The 15135-nt window shown below is 46.5% G+C and overlaps 1 protein-coding gene across 3 annotated transcripts in view; it reads left to right on the top strand.

Annotated features, from left to right (window-relative positions):
• The first annotated feature begins 522 nt into the window (after nt 1–522).
• Nucleotides 523–15135, top strand: part of GRID1 (glutamate ionotropic receptor delta type subunit 1) — a 537290-nt gene continuing 522677 nt past the window's right edge. For all 3 annotated transcript variants that reach the window (XM_075109572.1, XM_075109574.1, XM_075109573.1), the window contains exons 1-2: nt 523–1040; nt 3148–3303. In XM_075109572.1, coding sequence (XP_074965673.1) covers nt 962–1040; nt 3148–3303 — 235 coding nt within the window. In that variant the 5' untranslated portion in view covers nt 523–961. The remainder of the gene's footprint in view (nt 1041–3147; nt 3304–15135) is intronic.

The following is a 15135-nucleotide window of genomic DNA, read 5'->3' as shown; positions in this document are numbered from 1 at the left end:
GCCCGAGCATGTCCAATTTATGAATTAGATTTCATTGAAAGCTAGAACAAAACAAAACAAGGGACGGTTTTGCTGTACCACTTTTTCTCCCCTACCCCCTTGCCCCCAGCGCGGGGGTAAAACAACAACAAAATATAAAATCTCACATTTCCATTTCGCTCGGCAAACGCGGATCCTGTCCCGGGAAGGAGGAAGGGGCATCCCGCCCCGGCGCCCCCGGTGCTGTGTCCCCCGACACCGCCCCGGCCGCCCAAGTTGGGCGAGCGGCTCCAGCCACGGCCCCGCGCCCTTACCTCCGGGGGCGTCCCGCCGAGCCTAGCCAGGCCGAGCCTAGCCGGGCCGGGCGGGGGCTGCAGCCCCACGGAAGAGCCTGTGCCCGGTAACCGCGGAGCAGCCGAACCGCCTCGCCCCCTCCTCCGCTCCCCGCGCGTGGAGCGCCGGCCCCCAGCGCCTTTCCCCCAGGAGCTATACATATGTATAGAAGGTATATAGACATAACAGCGGATGTATGGGAAGGTGGCCAGTCGCGCTGGATGCCCCCGCCGCCGCGCCGTGCCCCGGCGGCACCGAGGCTCCGCAGTCACGTGGCGCGGGGGGCGGGCGGCGGCGGCGGCGGGCGGGGGGGGCGGCGGGAGGAGGGGGGGGGCGCCGCTCCGCAGTTCGCGGTCTGCCGGCTCCCCGGCACACACCGAGCGCCGGAGGCTCCGCCGCGCCGCCTGCCAACCCGGGATCTACCTCCGTGCTTTTTCAGCCCCGGCTGTTCTTTCTCTCCCCAGCGCCCGTTTTTCCTGAATCTTGGAAAATTCTTAGGGAATTGGGGATTTTTTTTTTTTCCAAGGGGGGTGTCTGGGCATCCCCCCCCGCCGCCTTGCTCCACCTGCCCTTGCGCCTTTTTTTCCTTCTTTTCCTCTGCCTGTCTCTCCCCCAAACCCGGGCTGATGTGCTGTGCGAGAGGCTGGCAATGGAAGTGTTGATGCTCTGGCTTTTCCCCTGGATATTTCAGTGCGTTTCGGTGCGGGCGGACTCCATCATCCACATCGGTAAGAGGGGGGGCGGGGGGGCGGAGAGGGACGCGGGAGATAAAGAATTAAATTAAAGGAGCGTCTCGTTTAACCGCGGTAATGTCACAGGCTGCGGTTCAATCCAACTCCGCGGAGAGAGAGGAGGAGGAGGGAGGGGAGAAAGGCTGCTGAATGACACCACCCCCCCCCCCCCCAACCCGATTGTAAAGTTAGAGGGGAAATGCGGGGCCGGGCTGCGGGGCGGGGGGGCTGCGGTCTCCCATGTGGCTGGGGAGCCTCTGCGTGGACCTGTTTGCATGGAAAGGTTTTCTGCTCCCCCCCCATCCCCGTGTCTCCTCGTCACCGAAAACAAACAACCGCCCCCACCACCCGAGCAGAAGAGGCATAATCCGAACGTGCTCGGAGGGGAAAACTTTGGGGGCGATCGCCCCCCGGGTTGCGCCCCCCGCCCTAGCAGGTGTCAGTCGAGGCGGAATGCGGGGGGACCTGGCAGGGGAAGGGTTCGGAAGGCGAGATTTGCAGCGGCTCTGTGCGTGTGCGTGCAACTGTTGTGGTTTGAATAAGATCTCATTAAAACCCCTGGGCAGCGAGAAGGCTGGATCAGCGGTGGGAGGAAGAGAGGGATGAATAAAAAGCAAAGGAAAGGCTGATGTGAACTTTTATGGCTTCTGGGAGCGAGGCAGGGTGATGTCCGCGGGAAGCCTGGCGAGCAAAAGCGAGGCTCTGCAGTCACCTTTTGGCTGGTGTTGAAAGGTACCAGCAGGAACGAAAATGAGGATGTTTAGGGGCGGAGAGGGGGGAGAGAATCACTTGTGGAGGGAGGATGATAGAGGAGGAGACGGGAGTACGGCCGGGAAATGAAAAGCCGTAATTCCCACCAGCCTTTTAGGGAGGATGGGAGATCAAAAAAAGGAGGGGGCCGGGGAGGGAGCGATCCTGGCGAGGGGAGGCTCCACGGGGATGGGAGGAAGTCCCGCGTCGCTCGGGGCGGGGAAGGGGAGTCGGGGGACCGGCCCCGTAACAAGTTTCCCGGCAGGGGCGGCAGCCCCGGGCGGCGGCGGCTCCGGGGCCGGCAGAGGAGGCTCCGGTCGGCGCCGCTCGCCTCCGGAGCCTGGGGGCGCAGCCAAGGCAGACAGCATTGCAGAGCCATTAAGGAGACGGGGTCAGTCCCGACCGCAGCCCGGGGACTCCGGCCCAGGGGCGCTCCCCAGGGCCCGGTAGACCCCGGCGGGGGGGCGGCGGGGCCGCCCTGCGGGAAGCGCCCGGGGCGGGGGGAGAAGCATCCTCCGCGGCCCTCCCTCCCCGCCCCGCTTCTCCTGCAGGTGGACGGGGTCACCTCGGCTTCTCCACGCACCAAGTTCAGCCCGAGCGGTGGTTGCTAACTAACTCACTCCTGGCAGAAATAGCGGTCCGGTGGGCAGGGGCGGGGGGCGGAGATGCTGCCTGCAGAGCCGGGGCCGCACACGGGCGGTGCGCGGAGGCTCCAGCCACAGGCACGCACGGTGTGAATCAGCAGGACTTTTCCAGGCTGGGGGATAACCTGTTTTTTTGGTGTGTGTTTTTTGTTTGGTGTGGTTTTTTTTTTGGTTTTTTCCCCCCCCCCCCCCCGCTTGTTTTGCTGCCAGCACTGAAGCTCTCCCGGCGCTGCGCAGAGCAGGGCAGCGAGCCCGGCGTGGGCACCCACGCACACACACGCTCCGTCCAGAGGGGCTCTTATGTAACGCCCATCGCCAGATGTCTTCACGTTAACTGTATAAACAGGACAGGGAAATTAAAGCTGCCAGGTTACTGGACACAAATCCTGCCTTCACCTTCGTGTGTGGGAGCCTCAATAAAACCGCTGCCCGAAAAGCAGCGACCCAGGGAGCGGCGCAGCAGCCAGCAAAAAGTTGGTCCAATTCCCGAGCCCCGTCGCTGGCGAGGCGAGTCCCTGCCCCGGCTCGGGGCTCCGTGAATGCCGGGAGGAGGGTAGCGCTTCCCCGTGCCCGGGGCGAGGCCGCCCACGCGTGGGTCCCGGCGCCGGGGGTGCCTGGTGCCCCCGGAGCTGCCCCGCCTGGCAGCGTGCGAGCCGGCTCCCGGGTGGGGGCCGAGCCCTCCTCATCCTCCGCCGCCTTCCTCCCCGCAGGTGCCATTTTCGAAGGCAATGCTGCCAAGGACGACGAGGTGTTCAAGCAGGCGGTGTCGGATCTGAACCTCAATGACGACATCCTCCAGAGCGAGAAAATCACTTACTCCATCAAGCTCATCGAGGCCAACAACCCCTTCCATGCGGTGCAGGAAGGTGAGCGCCCCCGGGGCGGCACCCACGGCGCGGGTGGGCTGGGCGCCGCGCCGGGGCTGAGGGCGGGAGGCCCCCGGCCCGGCCGGTCGGCGGGGAGGGGGTTTGGGCGCCGGTAGCAGCTCGGACCTGTCCTGGTGCTCGGCTGGAAACTTTTCTTCGGTCGGGGGTTGGCGCTGTCTTACAAGGAAAGGGGAGGGACGGCGTGGTGCGGCTGCTGCGGCGCTGTGCCCAGCCGAGCCGAGCCCAGCCTAGCCGTGCCCAGCCCAGCTGGCCCCCCGGCAGGGCCGACGCGGCGGGGCAGGGTAGAGAAGAGGGGGTCCCACCCGTAGAGTGTGCGTGTGGTGGTGGGTCGTGCGGCGGTGAGGGGCCGCGCAGAAGGACTCGTCGCTGGTGGAAATGGCTGCGGCAGGTGGAGGGACACAAGCCCTGCGCCTCTGCCCACCCCCGTCCCTCCCCATGGGAAGCGGAGCTGGGGGGCCGGCGGTGAGACCCCCGTGGGCGCGGAGCTCCCTCCCGGGTGGCTGGGAGAGGGCGAGGTAGCCGAGGCGCCGGCCGAAAACCTTCCCAGAGTTTACAAGATGTGACAAGTAGCTACGTAGGTAAATCATTTCAATTAGATTTTTGCAAAGGGAAATGTTTAAATTAATCAGCTTGCCTTTACAAATAAGACTTTAAAAAGATATTATTTGTGATTTAATGAAGCCAAGGTTAATTATGGCTTAGGTTATTTCAGAAGCTGTGTTTTTCAGTAGTAATTATTCTAGAAACAGAGAGCTATTTATATACCCAGACTAGAATATTTAAGAAAGTGATTCATTGCCAGCCTTACCCTTAGTTTTACAGAGCACAGAGCAAATCTTTCCCGGTATGAAAATTTGCATTAATCCATATGTATTTATGTCTAAGTTGTGTACATGTAAATCATGGCTGCAAAATTACACCGAATGTTAATTTTCATGAACTCTGCACAATTTCTTCTGCCGCCTTTTTTCCTCAGAGTAGGTGCTAGTTAATATCATGCACGTTCAGGAGGAGCAGCGCTGTATACCTTTCCAAGGGCCTGATCTCATTAACAGCAGGATTTCTCCTGCTGCTCTGCAAGCTTAGCGAGGTAATACAAAAAAAAGTCTCTGTGAAAGTGGGAAGAAGGGGACTTTAAAACAAAACTCCACCCACATAGTCAGACACCAGAGGAAAATAAAAATCTCTAAATAACGGCGGGTTGATTTATTGGCAAAGATTAACTCCGAACAATTGGATCTTCTTACATTTGCAAAAGCTTAGTGTCCTATATTGGAGCTTATTCATATTCATGGAAGTGACAGTAGTTGGCTGGCTGAACAATTACTTTCAACAATGTCTCTTCTCAGAAGTAAAACTTTATGAAACTATTCTGAATGCCTTGGGATCTGAGCTGACAATCTTGTGGACAGAGCCCCTTTGCTCAGTTTTGTTGAAAAGAGAGAAGCATCACCAAGTGGAGGATTCTTCTTGATCTAGTGGGATTGTTTAATTGGTTTATTTGCTAACCTTGAAGATCAGTATTGCATTTATGAAGACTACTAAGAAAATAAAATTTCTCTGTCAAAATACCATGCTGGAGCCACAGAAAAGACTCTGGGCAGTTTTTAATCTTTTTGATACAGAATCTTTGTGCTACCTGAATACATGTAAATAAAGATGTTTCTTTCTATCCCTTCCAATATGCCCTTTCAGGGCCCATGTGTCCATTGCAATTAGAATTGCTCTTTGATGAACTGATCCTGTGCTGGAGAATTAAGGAAGTGGTTGATGAATGTTCACAATTCCAAAGAGAAATTGTTCTCTGTCACTACTTCATTAAGGCATATCAGTGTGTCTTCTTTTGGGAGGACTACGAAATGATCCTATCTGCGAATAAAACCTTGCCACAGTGGGAGAGCTAAGAGAAGAGCATCAGACTTTGCTCAATTTCCTGGCTTGCTTTGTTGGGTCAGGTCAGGTCTTCTTTTATTTAAGATTTAATTTCCTACTTCTGAAACTGTTATACAACGTGCTGACAGAATGATCTGTGGGACGTACAAGTTGCCGGGCTGTTCTTACGGAGCGGTGCCTCCCTGCCTGGTGTTACTCGGTGTCATTCTGACTATTCAAAATCTCATTGTATCTCACTGTACGGATGTCCTGCTCATTTTGCTAGAATATTGCGTATAGTAGACAAAACAACCTGGAGCAAATCCGCTGCCCTGACTGCTTAGAGAATCTTGCTGCTGCTACATAAAATGCCCTGACATCCACATTATTCTTCTGCAGTGTCTTTCTAGGCAGCGCCATGAAAATCAATGTTGCAAGCATTAGTTTCATAACGATGGAACTTTTTATAGTAAAAACCAATCTGGAATAAAAACAGACCGTTGTGATGCTACCGCCAGAATAGTTCATGCCATCAAACCAATCACAAATATTGGTTTTATTTGAAGCGACTTTTGGACAGTGTTATGAGATGATCTTGTAAACCATTCCTTGAGCCCTTTTTAAAGACTGCTGCGAACTAGGACCTTCATTTCAATGATGCGCAGTACCATGCTGGTAAAATTGTGGGAAGCCACCCCTCCATGTAACAAGGTCTATTATGCAGTAACAAGGCTTTAATTACTGATGGAGATAGTATTTAACATGTGTTTGACCTGGCATTTATTGTGCAGTTGGAGAACCTCTGCACGGTGAGGAAGCACAGAAGAGCGGTAACTGTAGGGTTTTCTTAATTGGAGCAGCACATTTGCAGAGCTAAAGGCCAAACAGAAGGTACTTTGCCTTTCATAAATGGAGTAGTTTTCAATGCTGGAAGGTGCTGAGAAATGTCCTAAGATTTGGGAAAAAAGCTTCACTGACTTTGCTTTAGAGAAAGAAGGGCACTATTGTGAGAGTTTCTGGTGACTGAAATAGATAAATAAAATTCAGAGATCCTTTTTCTTAAAGGCTTGGTGGACACTCATGTTAATGGCTGTGTCAGTGCCAGAGAATAGTAATTAACAAAAGTGTAAATTGTGTTCTGTCTTTACCTCTTATTTTAATGTATGTTGCAGGAACAAGATCCTGTTTTGCTGATAAATAAAGAGATTGTTTTGGCCCCATCAAACTCTCGTTCTCCAAATAAGTGTGGCAAGTGGGTGGCAGGAATTCCAGTGGCAAGGGATGCAGCAGTAAAGAATAAACAGGCCCTGGTGTACACGTAAAATAAGACTTTGTTGTCTGTTTGCACTTGCAAACAGTTGTTGCATTTTGTGGAATATTGCTTTTATGTGTGTGGCAATTACTTGAGGGAAAAATTGTTTTTTCACTGACTGTCATGGGAGAAAATATATATGGGGAATTATTGTTCTTTTCATACGATTTTAAGGAAATGAGCTCAAACCACAAACATGATGTTGAATTATACCCTTGCTTCCAAAAGAGCTATGTGCTCAGTTTCTGTTAAGTCATTGAGATGTGAGATAATAAGTGCTTGTTTGTGTGTGGTGTGTATTTAAGCTAGGACTGTGGTAACCTCTTTGTGATTCAAGGATTCAAATAAGCTCAAAGGTATGAGAAACACTTTAAAGCTTTCAATCCAAATTGGGATTTTAGAGCCTGCCATTGGTGTTGAAAAGGGACTTTGTGTATGATGTATGGGTGGCAAACAAGTTTCCAGCTGGGCTTGAAGACGTGATGGCATGTTTAAACTAAAAACCAAACAAAATGAATGTGTAAGCTTTTAAAATATTGCTTTTGGAGGGGGGGTGGTTAGCTGTTTGTAGTGCTCTTTGGAGAAGGGATCTAAAGGAGACAGTTACTCAGAAATTGAAAAACTTTAAAATCCTCTTTCTTGGTGGATGATGCTTTCACATCTATGGAGCTTTCCTGGAGCTGAAACTTGATGTTCTCTCTGCATAGCAATTTCAGATGAATTGTTTCTAATTTGAGCAGCCTTGTATGTATGCTTGTTGATGTTAAAATGCTGTCAGCTCTGGAAACCAGAACAAATTTGGAAAATCAGAATGTGATTTGAGAGCAAGAATTGTGTTCCATAAATGGGTTTATTGGCAGTCCTGCGTACACTGCTGTGGTTTCAGGGCAACTCAGAGCTGCTGCTTTTTTGGATGTCTGTGTTGTATACCATTGAGTGAACCTGATCTCTTATGATAGTCTGTAGGACGTGGTAACATACGTACTTGGCATAGTTCTTGAACTGTCTTGGCTCAGCATGTATATTTCTAGTTACTACAACAGCTGCTTTCCAACAGTTCTATTTGTTGAGAAGGTATAAGCTGATCAACATGTAGATAACTGAAATGAAATAAAGACCTGGCAAATGGGACTCATCAGCTCCATTGCTATTCTTGCATTTATTTATCTGGCTAAAATCCCAAGCAGAGCTGTGCTTGTCATATGTGCCTTGCCCAGTGGTAGGGAACCGTGGAGGACCGGAGCGACTGTATGCCTCTGTGTGTGTGTGTGTGTGTCTTGGGATATTTGCATATAGCCCTTTTGCAACCCTGATACTGTATTTCAAGGCAGTGCAAATGTCCCTGCCCGGAAACCCACAGGTGGGCCAGAAGCTGCGTCCTGATTTTGGCAAAACACAGACTTCAGGTAAAGCAGTGATTTCTCTGTCAGGAGAACTTAAACTTAGGTGGCTATTAAATGAAGAAGAGGAAAACCTAACAACAGCTGTGAAAAGATACCCCTGGGTCGTGGTGATAACCCTCCCCCTGCCATTGGGTAAGCCCAGGTCCAGAGCCATATACAGCTACATCAGATAGGTGTTTGTGTAAATGCGGAGTAAGATGTTTTGTTTTGTTGAGCTGTAGTTTCACATGCCCCAAAGGTAAAGGTTGTTGTTTTTAGACTTAGGATATTTTAATACCAGAATGGAAGAGAGAAAGGAAAGTGAAGCATAACAGCAGCAACAATTTCATAAAATATTGCATATAGAAATTATTAGTTGGGTTTTTTTTTAAAAAAAAACAAACCCAAAGCTTTATTGATTTGACTGCACTGGATTGGGGAATTTGGTACCTAGATAGAAATCATAGGCTGTACCTAGATTTTTAATGTAAAACAAAAAATAAAAAGCTCTCATCTGTATCAATATAACATCAATTCATGTCTCTCCAATGGTTTCTCTTGAGTCTTTCATTGCCACGTAATGTCACCTTTACCTGCTCTTCTTCTGCAGCTTGCTCAAACACAGATTTCACGCTGTTTTCATCAGGATACATGGGGTCCTGTTTGGAAGTTTTTGACAGGTGAACTCTGAGCTCCTCAGAAAGAACATTGTTACATATATTTTTTTTCCTAGTTTTAATCTGAGCTTTCAACACTTTTTAAAATACGGCCAGGACGAGTGTAGGTAGAGGTTCCCTCCCATGGTCAGAGAGGCCTTGCTGTGCAAATACACATTTTTTCTACTAGTCTGCTGCAGTTAAAAGCTGTTGCTCAGTGGGGTGAATGTGCTTAACTGTTTTACCTCCTTGTGCCTTCTGAGACCAGACCAAGACTTGTTAAGGACTGCCGCAGTGAAGACATCTGTGACGCTGTCTTCTCATTGTGCTTGTGTTTTTACGCTCTATAGTTGCATGGCCCCGTGTATTATAAACCGGAGTGTTTCGCAGAGCTGAAGAAAACAACAAATTAAAACGTCCATCTCCTCCCATTCTTGTGTTTCTGTTATGCTGAAAGCAGGGACCTGCAGATGCCTTCAGCAGGAAGGAAAGGGCTTGATAGCCCATGAAGGAGTCTGGTTGGTGCTGAGGATGAAGGCAGGCTACAGGCTGTGGGCAAACATCCGAACACGCCTTTGTGTTGTCCTTTCATTCCACTTGCGCTTTGTTACTTTGTAGCCCCGGCTATTCAGGCTCTGGTCACAGTTTAACTGCAGGTGCGAAATACTTTGTACTTTGAGGAGGCAGTCCCACTCGCACCGCCGCTGGGGTTAGTCCCGCCCCAGCCATGCTCTCGGCCTTTGCAGAGGCTCCCATCACTTCAGCCCGGGGCTGGGCTCTCAGGGTGGCGAGCTCCCGGCAGTGCCATGCATTGGGGTGCAGCAGGCAGTCAGGAGAAGAAGGAGGTGCTGCCTTGGGCTCGCAGCTTGGCGTCCCAAGGTAGGAAGGTGTGTGGTGGTGGTTTTTTTGTGGAAACACCGACAGCATGGCTGGGACCTGTGTGGAGCGCAGACTCCTGCCCCAGCGCGGGGGAGGTTGCTGATGGGGAGGTGGTGTGCTCAGCCTGCCGCAGGAGGTGCTGTGGGGTGACAGGGGATCCCTTGTTGTTTTCGTGCCTCGCAGTTAAAAGGTTTTTAGTTCGTCTGAAAGATTTTGATTTTTTTCACTCCCTCCATCTGAGATAACGAGTGAGATAACAGGTTAAGCTCATTTCTTCTCTCCCTTCTAATACGCAGACTTGCTAGTACCTTTATTTCCATGTTAGGTGTGGGTCACCCATCTGGTGTAAGGGTCTCATACACAACAGCAGCTGTAGGTTAGGCTACAATCCTTTCTCAGTACCTAATGGTCTTTCCCACTGATCCTGCTGCTGATCCTGCTCATTTATCTAGGATTTCATTATAGAAAATATACCACCTCATTAACTATCATGCTAGAAATTATCTTAAAAGATCAGAAATAAGCAGTGTTGATAAAAACATTAGCGAATGGTTTTCAGGGTTAAAGATTTTATTTTTCTCTCTCTCTCTTTTTTTTTTTTTAATTTGAGCACTTTGTGGCAGCTTTTCTCAGCCATTACTGTGGAGGAGGATCTGTAAATTTGAAATGAGTATACAAAATCACCTCAGCCTGATCTAGTTAAAATAATGGATAAAGAAAATGATCTTAAACTGTGAAATATAATCTGTATAAATGCATATACATGCATCCCCATACACCCTGACCAAATAATTTAATTGCTAGACTTACTGCAATATGTCCAGCAGGGAATATGCCTTGAGCCTTTCTGTGTTCAGAATCTTCCAGCTACAGACGATTAGATTATTGACTAAGTATTACCTTTTAAATTACATCTCCATACTTGCAGAATGAAATGAATTTAATATTTTGATGTGATTTATCATGCCATGGTTTAGCCATACAGTGAAAGAAGTTAAAACCACACATTCTTTGAAGAGAGGGGATATCATCATGTTGATTAAAGCTGTTCATGGCTTACCATAGTTATTTACTGGAAGGAAAACAAAACAAAGCCTCAAAGCTGAGTTACACGACTACAATAGTGTCTGACTGTAAGACTACAGCACACTAAGACTGTGGCCGAAATAGTTACTTCGGATTTAACTGTTTGCCATTTCAGAAGAACCATAGTCAAACTCTTCTTCATTTTTTTGGCAAAGATCAAAATGTTTTTCATACTTTTACTCATAATAAATTCCATCTAAGGGGAATTCCTGCTGTGTCTTTATTTGTCTCTGTCATCTCATGCTTAGAGGTGTTTTTTCAATTTGCCTTTCAGAAAAAAATGTACTTAGAATGCATTGTTGGAATCATACTGCTGTGTCAGTCTTATAATTATATGAATTACAGCTGCTTTTTTTTTTAAGCAGATATCTAGATAACTTTGTTTATCTGAAAGTGTCCTGCTAGAACGAAGTGGCCCACACAGCTATTTCTTTTCTGGCAAGAGATTTGTCCATAATTTACAGGTATTTGTGTTGGTGATTTTGAAAAATAGCTTACATGTTCAATTTTGCGTTTTGATAGGGTTTTTTATGTAATAGAACTTGCAGTGATTTTTCTTACATACAGAAATGTTGTGTGTCTCTTTCCATTTGGAAACCTGTTGAAAGAGACCAGGTTTCAGACCAAGGAAGGAATCATTTTATGCACGGGGCACATACAAGTTATGCAGACTGCCTTACACAAAAAAGTGTCAGCCCTGAAGTTGAAATATGGGTGCCCATCCTGAGAATCCTTTCCATTTCACTCTTCACTGGGGAAAGGGAGCAGCTAATGCTGATCCTTAATGTAGCTCTTTGGTTATTAAGATTCTTGTCCATGAGAAAATTGGATTGAGGCCGTTAAATAGGGTGCAACATTTTGAGAACCTCATTTTATATCATAGGTAGATCTGTAATCATTTCAAAGGCAGATGATAATGATATGCTAATATGCCAAGTCTTCTTTCATTTACATAACTTTAAGGCAATAAATACCTGAAATGAGAAATATGTGGAAAGGGTTTCTTTTATGTTTCTGCTAATAGCTTGCATTTAATTATAATTTGGAGACCTGATTGCTGTGCTTGAAACTGTGTTCAGGTTTGTGGGTTTGGAGTGCTTTTTATAGCCTGAAAGGTTTGTGTTATCAGAGAGTCTGCCAACACTGGCCCTGCTTTTGTGAAGTTCCTTTTTTTGACCCCATTGTGGCATCTTGATGCCTGTCCATTTTTTTCTTTTTGCCTGTTGTATTACATATTCAGATACACAGTAAGAATTAATACTGGAAAGCACTAACAGCCAGTGCTTAAAGTAAAAAGAACCAAGAGGCGTTAATTTCAAGTGGTGTTTGGCTGCATTAAAACACACAGCAGGGTTTCTACTGCTTGACCTTACTGAGAACCATTCCCTTAGCAACCTTTCATAAAGGGAGTAAAAGGACAGTAAGAAAACAATTTTTCTCCCCTAAATTCAACAGAATAATGTCTAAGAAATGACTTTCTCTCTTAAAAGATACAACAAGCTCAAACCAAAAAACTCCCAGTGGCTCCAAGCTCTCATTATGTATCACGTTTCTGAGTCCAGTTATTTAATCCTCTGCTTTTTAACTTACTTCTCTGAGTCTTTGAGATTTTAACTAGTAGCATTGCTGATGGAATACTTTCAATATCCTCAAAATCTCATTGTCAATCTGGTTCGTTCTTATTTAGAAAGTGAATAAAAGGTTTTTCCATATAAGCGAATGTCTGTAAAGTTAATGAGGATTGTCTTTGTCAGCAGGTAAGTTACTCTACTTTATACCATTACTTGACATTAGGAAATACCAGTTATTTGCTGCTTGGTAATACTTTCAGTGGAGACACTGTGTAAAGATCTAGAGCAGCATTTCCGTAGTTCTTTGATTTCTTAACCTCTCTGCTCCTGGCTAGAGGTAGAGCTTGGGATGGTGGAAGGAGGAATTGGTTCATGGGACACAGGGCCCCTTAGTGTCTTTTCTGTGTGTTTGCAAACGCTTGACTTAATTGTACATTTACTTTAAAAATTATTTAGAAGTCCAAGGAAAACTTTGATATAAACTGATCATTGTCTTAAATGTAATATTAGCTGCATTTTAGTCTAAAAGACCAATATTTTCTTTACCTTCTTCCTACTTGAGAATATTTTTGGCATGAAAAGGGTTATCTGAGAGGCTCAGAGAAAAGGAACTTAGGTTGTGATGTCTGCAAGGGTCAAAACACAGATGGCTAGGATGTTGAAGGGGCACAAAAAATAAAAGAGAAAAACCCAATTATCTGCTTGAAGTTTATTTTTACTGAAACTTTATTTTTCTTTTCTTTCAGCTTGCTTTTGTCCTGAAGTACTTCAGTTACTGTGGAACTAACAGTGGTTTTGATATAGGTAGGACTTAGTGACCCAAACAGAAACAGAAAAAGCTTGCACTTCCTCTGGTCTGAGTGAGATGTTTGCACAGTACGGGTCTGGATTTTTAAAGAAGCTGGAGAAGGGCAGGGGTGCCACTGCATTAGCAAGTAATCAGTCTGCAAATAGTCAGCCCGTGGCAGGCATTTCCTTTCCTGAGGGAAGAAAAGGCATCTCCCAAATGTGCTCACAGGACAAGATGGGGAAAGATACGGTCTAGCAGAAGTTGAGGTTGACTGAACCTCTGCCTGTAGAAGATCACTTGTCCAGAGCAGTTTGAAATGAGGGTGCTTATATCTGGATTAAAGTGTTGCACAGTCTGCATGGAAAGTAATGCCACATTTCAACACTACCTAGCTTTTTTTCTTCCTTTTAAGAAAACCCAAAAATTTGTAAGGGAGCTGATGGACTCTGTATGGTAACTCTTAGGGTACACTTGGGAGGAAGGCCTTGCAGCAAGGCTTCTAGACAAGCTGTATCCTCAGCCACGAGTTAGAGCACCCATTAAATGTGTTACAGTGCTTCGGCAGCCAGTGGGGTCTTGCCTTGGCTCTGGATGGGTACTCACAAAGTCAGCTGTGCAGGCAAGCAGAAGTGCTGTTGTCAAGCATGATTAGAGCCAGGCTTCTTAAAGCAGGTGGCTGGACTCATCTTTCCCTCCCTTCTCTGCCTGTGGCAGTGGTGCTAGTGTGGCCAGGTCGGTTCACAAATTGGTTTCTAAAGGCTTAACGCCTTGTCTTGTGTCGAGGGCAGTTTACATTTTTGTGACCATGGTGTGTCCTCTTTGCTTTTACGCCATTGCTTAAAAATAAAACATAATGTCAGCTAGAACTCAGAGCTGTCTGGGCAATGCAATGACTAGTGATGCCTGATGCTTTTTGAATCAGATCTGCAATCCTAGTTCTCAAAAGGCATTTTGCTGTCTTTCATTAGATTTTTTTGTAGTTACTTAATATTTATCTGAGGAAGAGCTTCCTTCTGTTATCCATTTGGCTTGTTCTTAGTGTCTTATTGCCAAGTCAGGGACCATACAGTTGTAGCTGGTATCTTTATGCCTGGAGTTCTTCACTAAAACTCCAGTTTCTCAAAGGCATCTAGCTGGTGCGACATACATAATTTCCTGTCTGTGGTTCCAGGACCTCCTCACTTCCAGCCATGCTCCATTTTATATGGACAGCAGGTTCACTAGGAAGTAGAATGATGAGGTTTGTAAGTATAAATTATTTCTTCTAATTCTTTTTTTTTCTCATAAACCTTTTTTTACCTGCCTTCTCTTGTTTGGTAGCATGGTGTTCTCTCTGTACTTCCCTCCTCCCTGCCACTGCTCAATGCAATAGATTTTATGAACATGCTTTTTGTGATTTGCTGGATTATTCTGTTTCCACTCCATTTTAATCATCATAATGACAACATCTGTTGGCAGAAGTACATAGGCGTTTTTTCCAGAGCATATTCTAAGGTTTGTAAATGGTTACTATATCTACAGGAGAAAACTAAGGTTTTGTCTTTCCCATTTAGATTAAGAGAAGTGGAACTGCATTATGGAAATGAAATGTGTGTCTCTGGGAGACTTACCACCTTTCAGTGACAGCCAGGGAAACCTTTAAGTTTCACGCAGCTTCCACTATGTTGCCTGCTGCGGTGAGCCTGGGGTTTGTGTTACAGAATTAAGTCTCTCATCCCGCTTTCACTGATATGATGGGTAATCTTCCACTCTTTTTTATTTGATTTTAGATTTTTAACCTTTAAAGCTGTGTATCTCTGACATTATAAGGAAATGGAGAACACACATGGACAAGAAGTCAGAGGTGCTCCTCAAGAGCATCACAGTAGCTCTAAGGAATGGCAAAATATCAGGAATGTAAAGAAGAAATTTTAAGTGGTCAGTTGTATTTGCATAAGGCATTCTGGCAATGCTGGCAGCTAAATGCATTCCAGCTAAAATGGTAATTTTGTAAAAAAATTCTTCATAAAATGTCCATGAAATAGAAGGCAGATTATCTATTGTCATAATTTTAATGCCTTTAAATTTTCTTTTTTGTGCTAATTATTTTCGAAGCGATGTTGTCCTTTAGGCAGCTCAACATGCAGAAAAGCACCTGATGGATATGCAAGAAATAAAGTTTGTTGATCAAAGATGGGAGTTCATGTCCTGCACTTTTGGGGGCAATGCGGCTCTAAACTGGATTTTGGTAACCCTGCTAACCAGCCTTTTAGTGTTGTTGGCC

This window comes from Phalacrocorax aristotelis, chromosome 14, assembly GCF_949628215.1.
Source record: "Phalacrocorax aristotelis chromosome 14, bGulAri2.1, whole genome shotgun sequence".
NCBI lineage: Eukaryota > Metazoa > Chordata > Aves > Suliformes > Phalacrocoracidae > Phalacrocorax > Phalacrocorax aristotelis.
The sequence above is the reverse complement of the archived record's forward strand: the minus strand, read 5'-3'. Positions and strand labels throughout refer to the sequence as shown.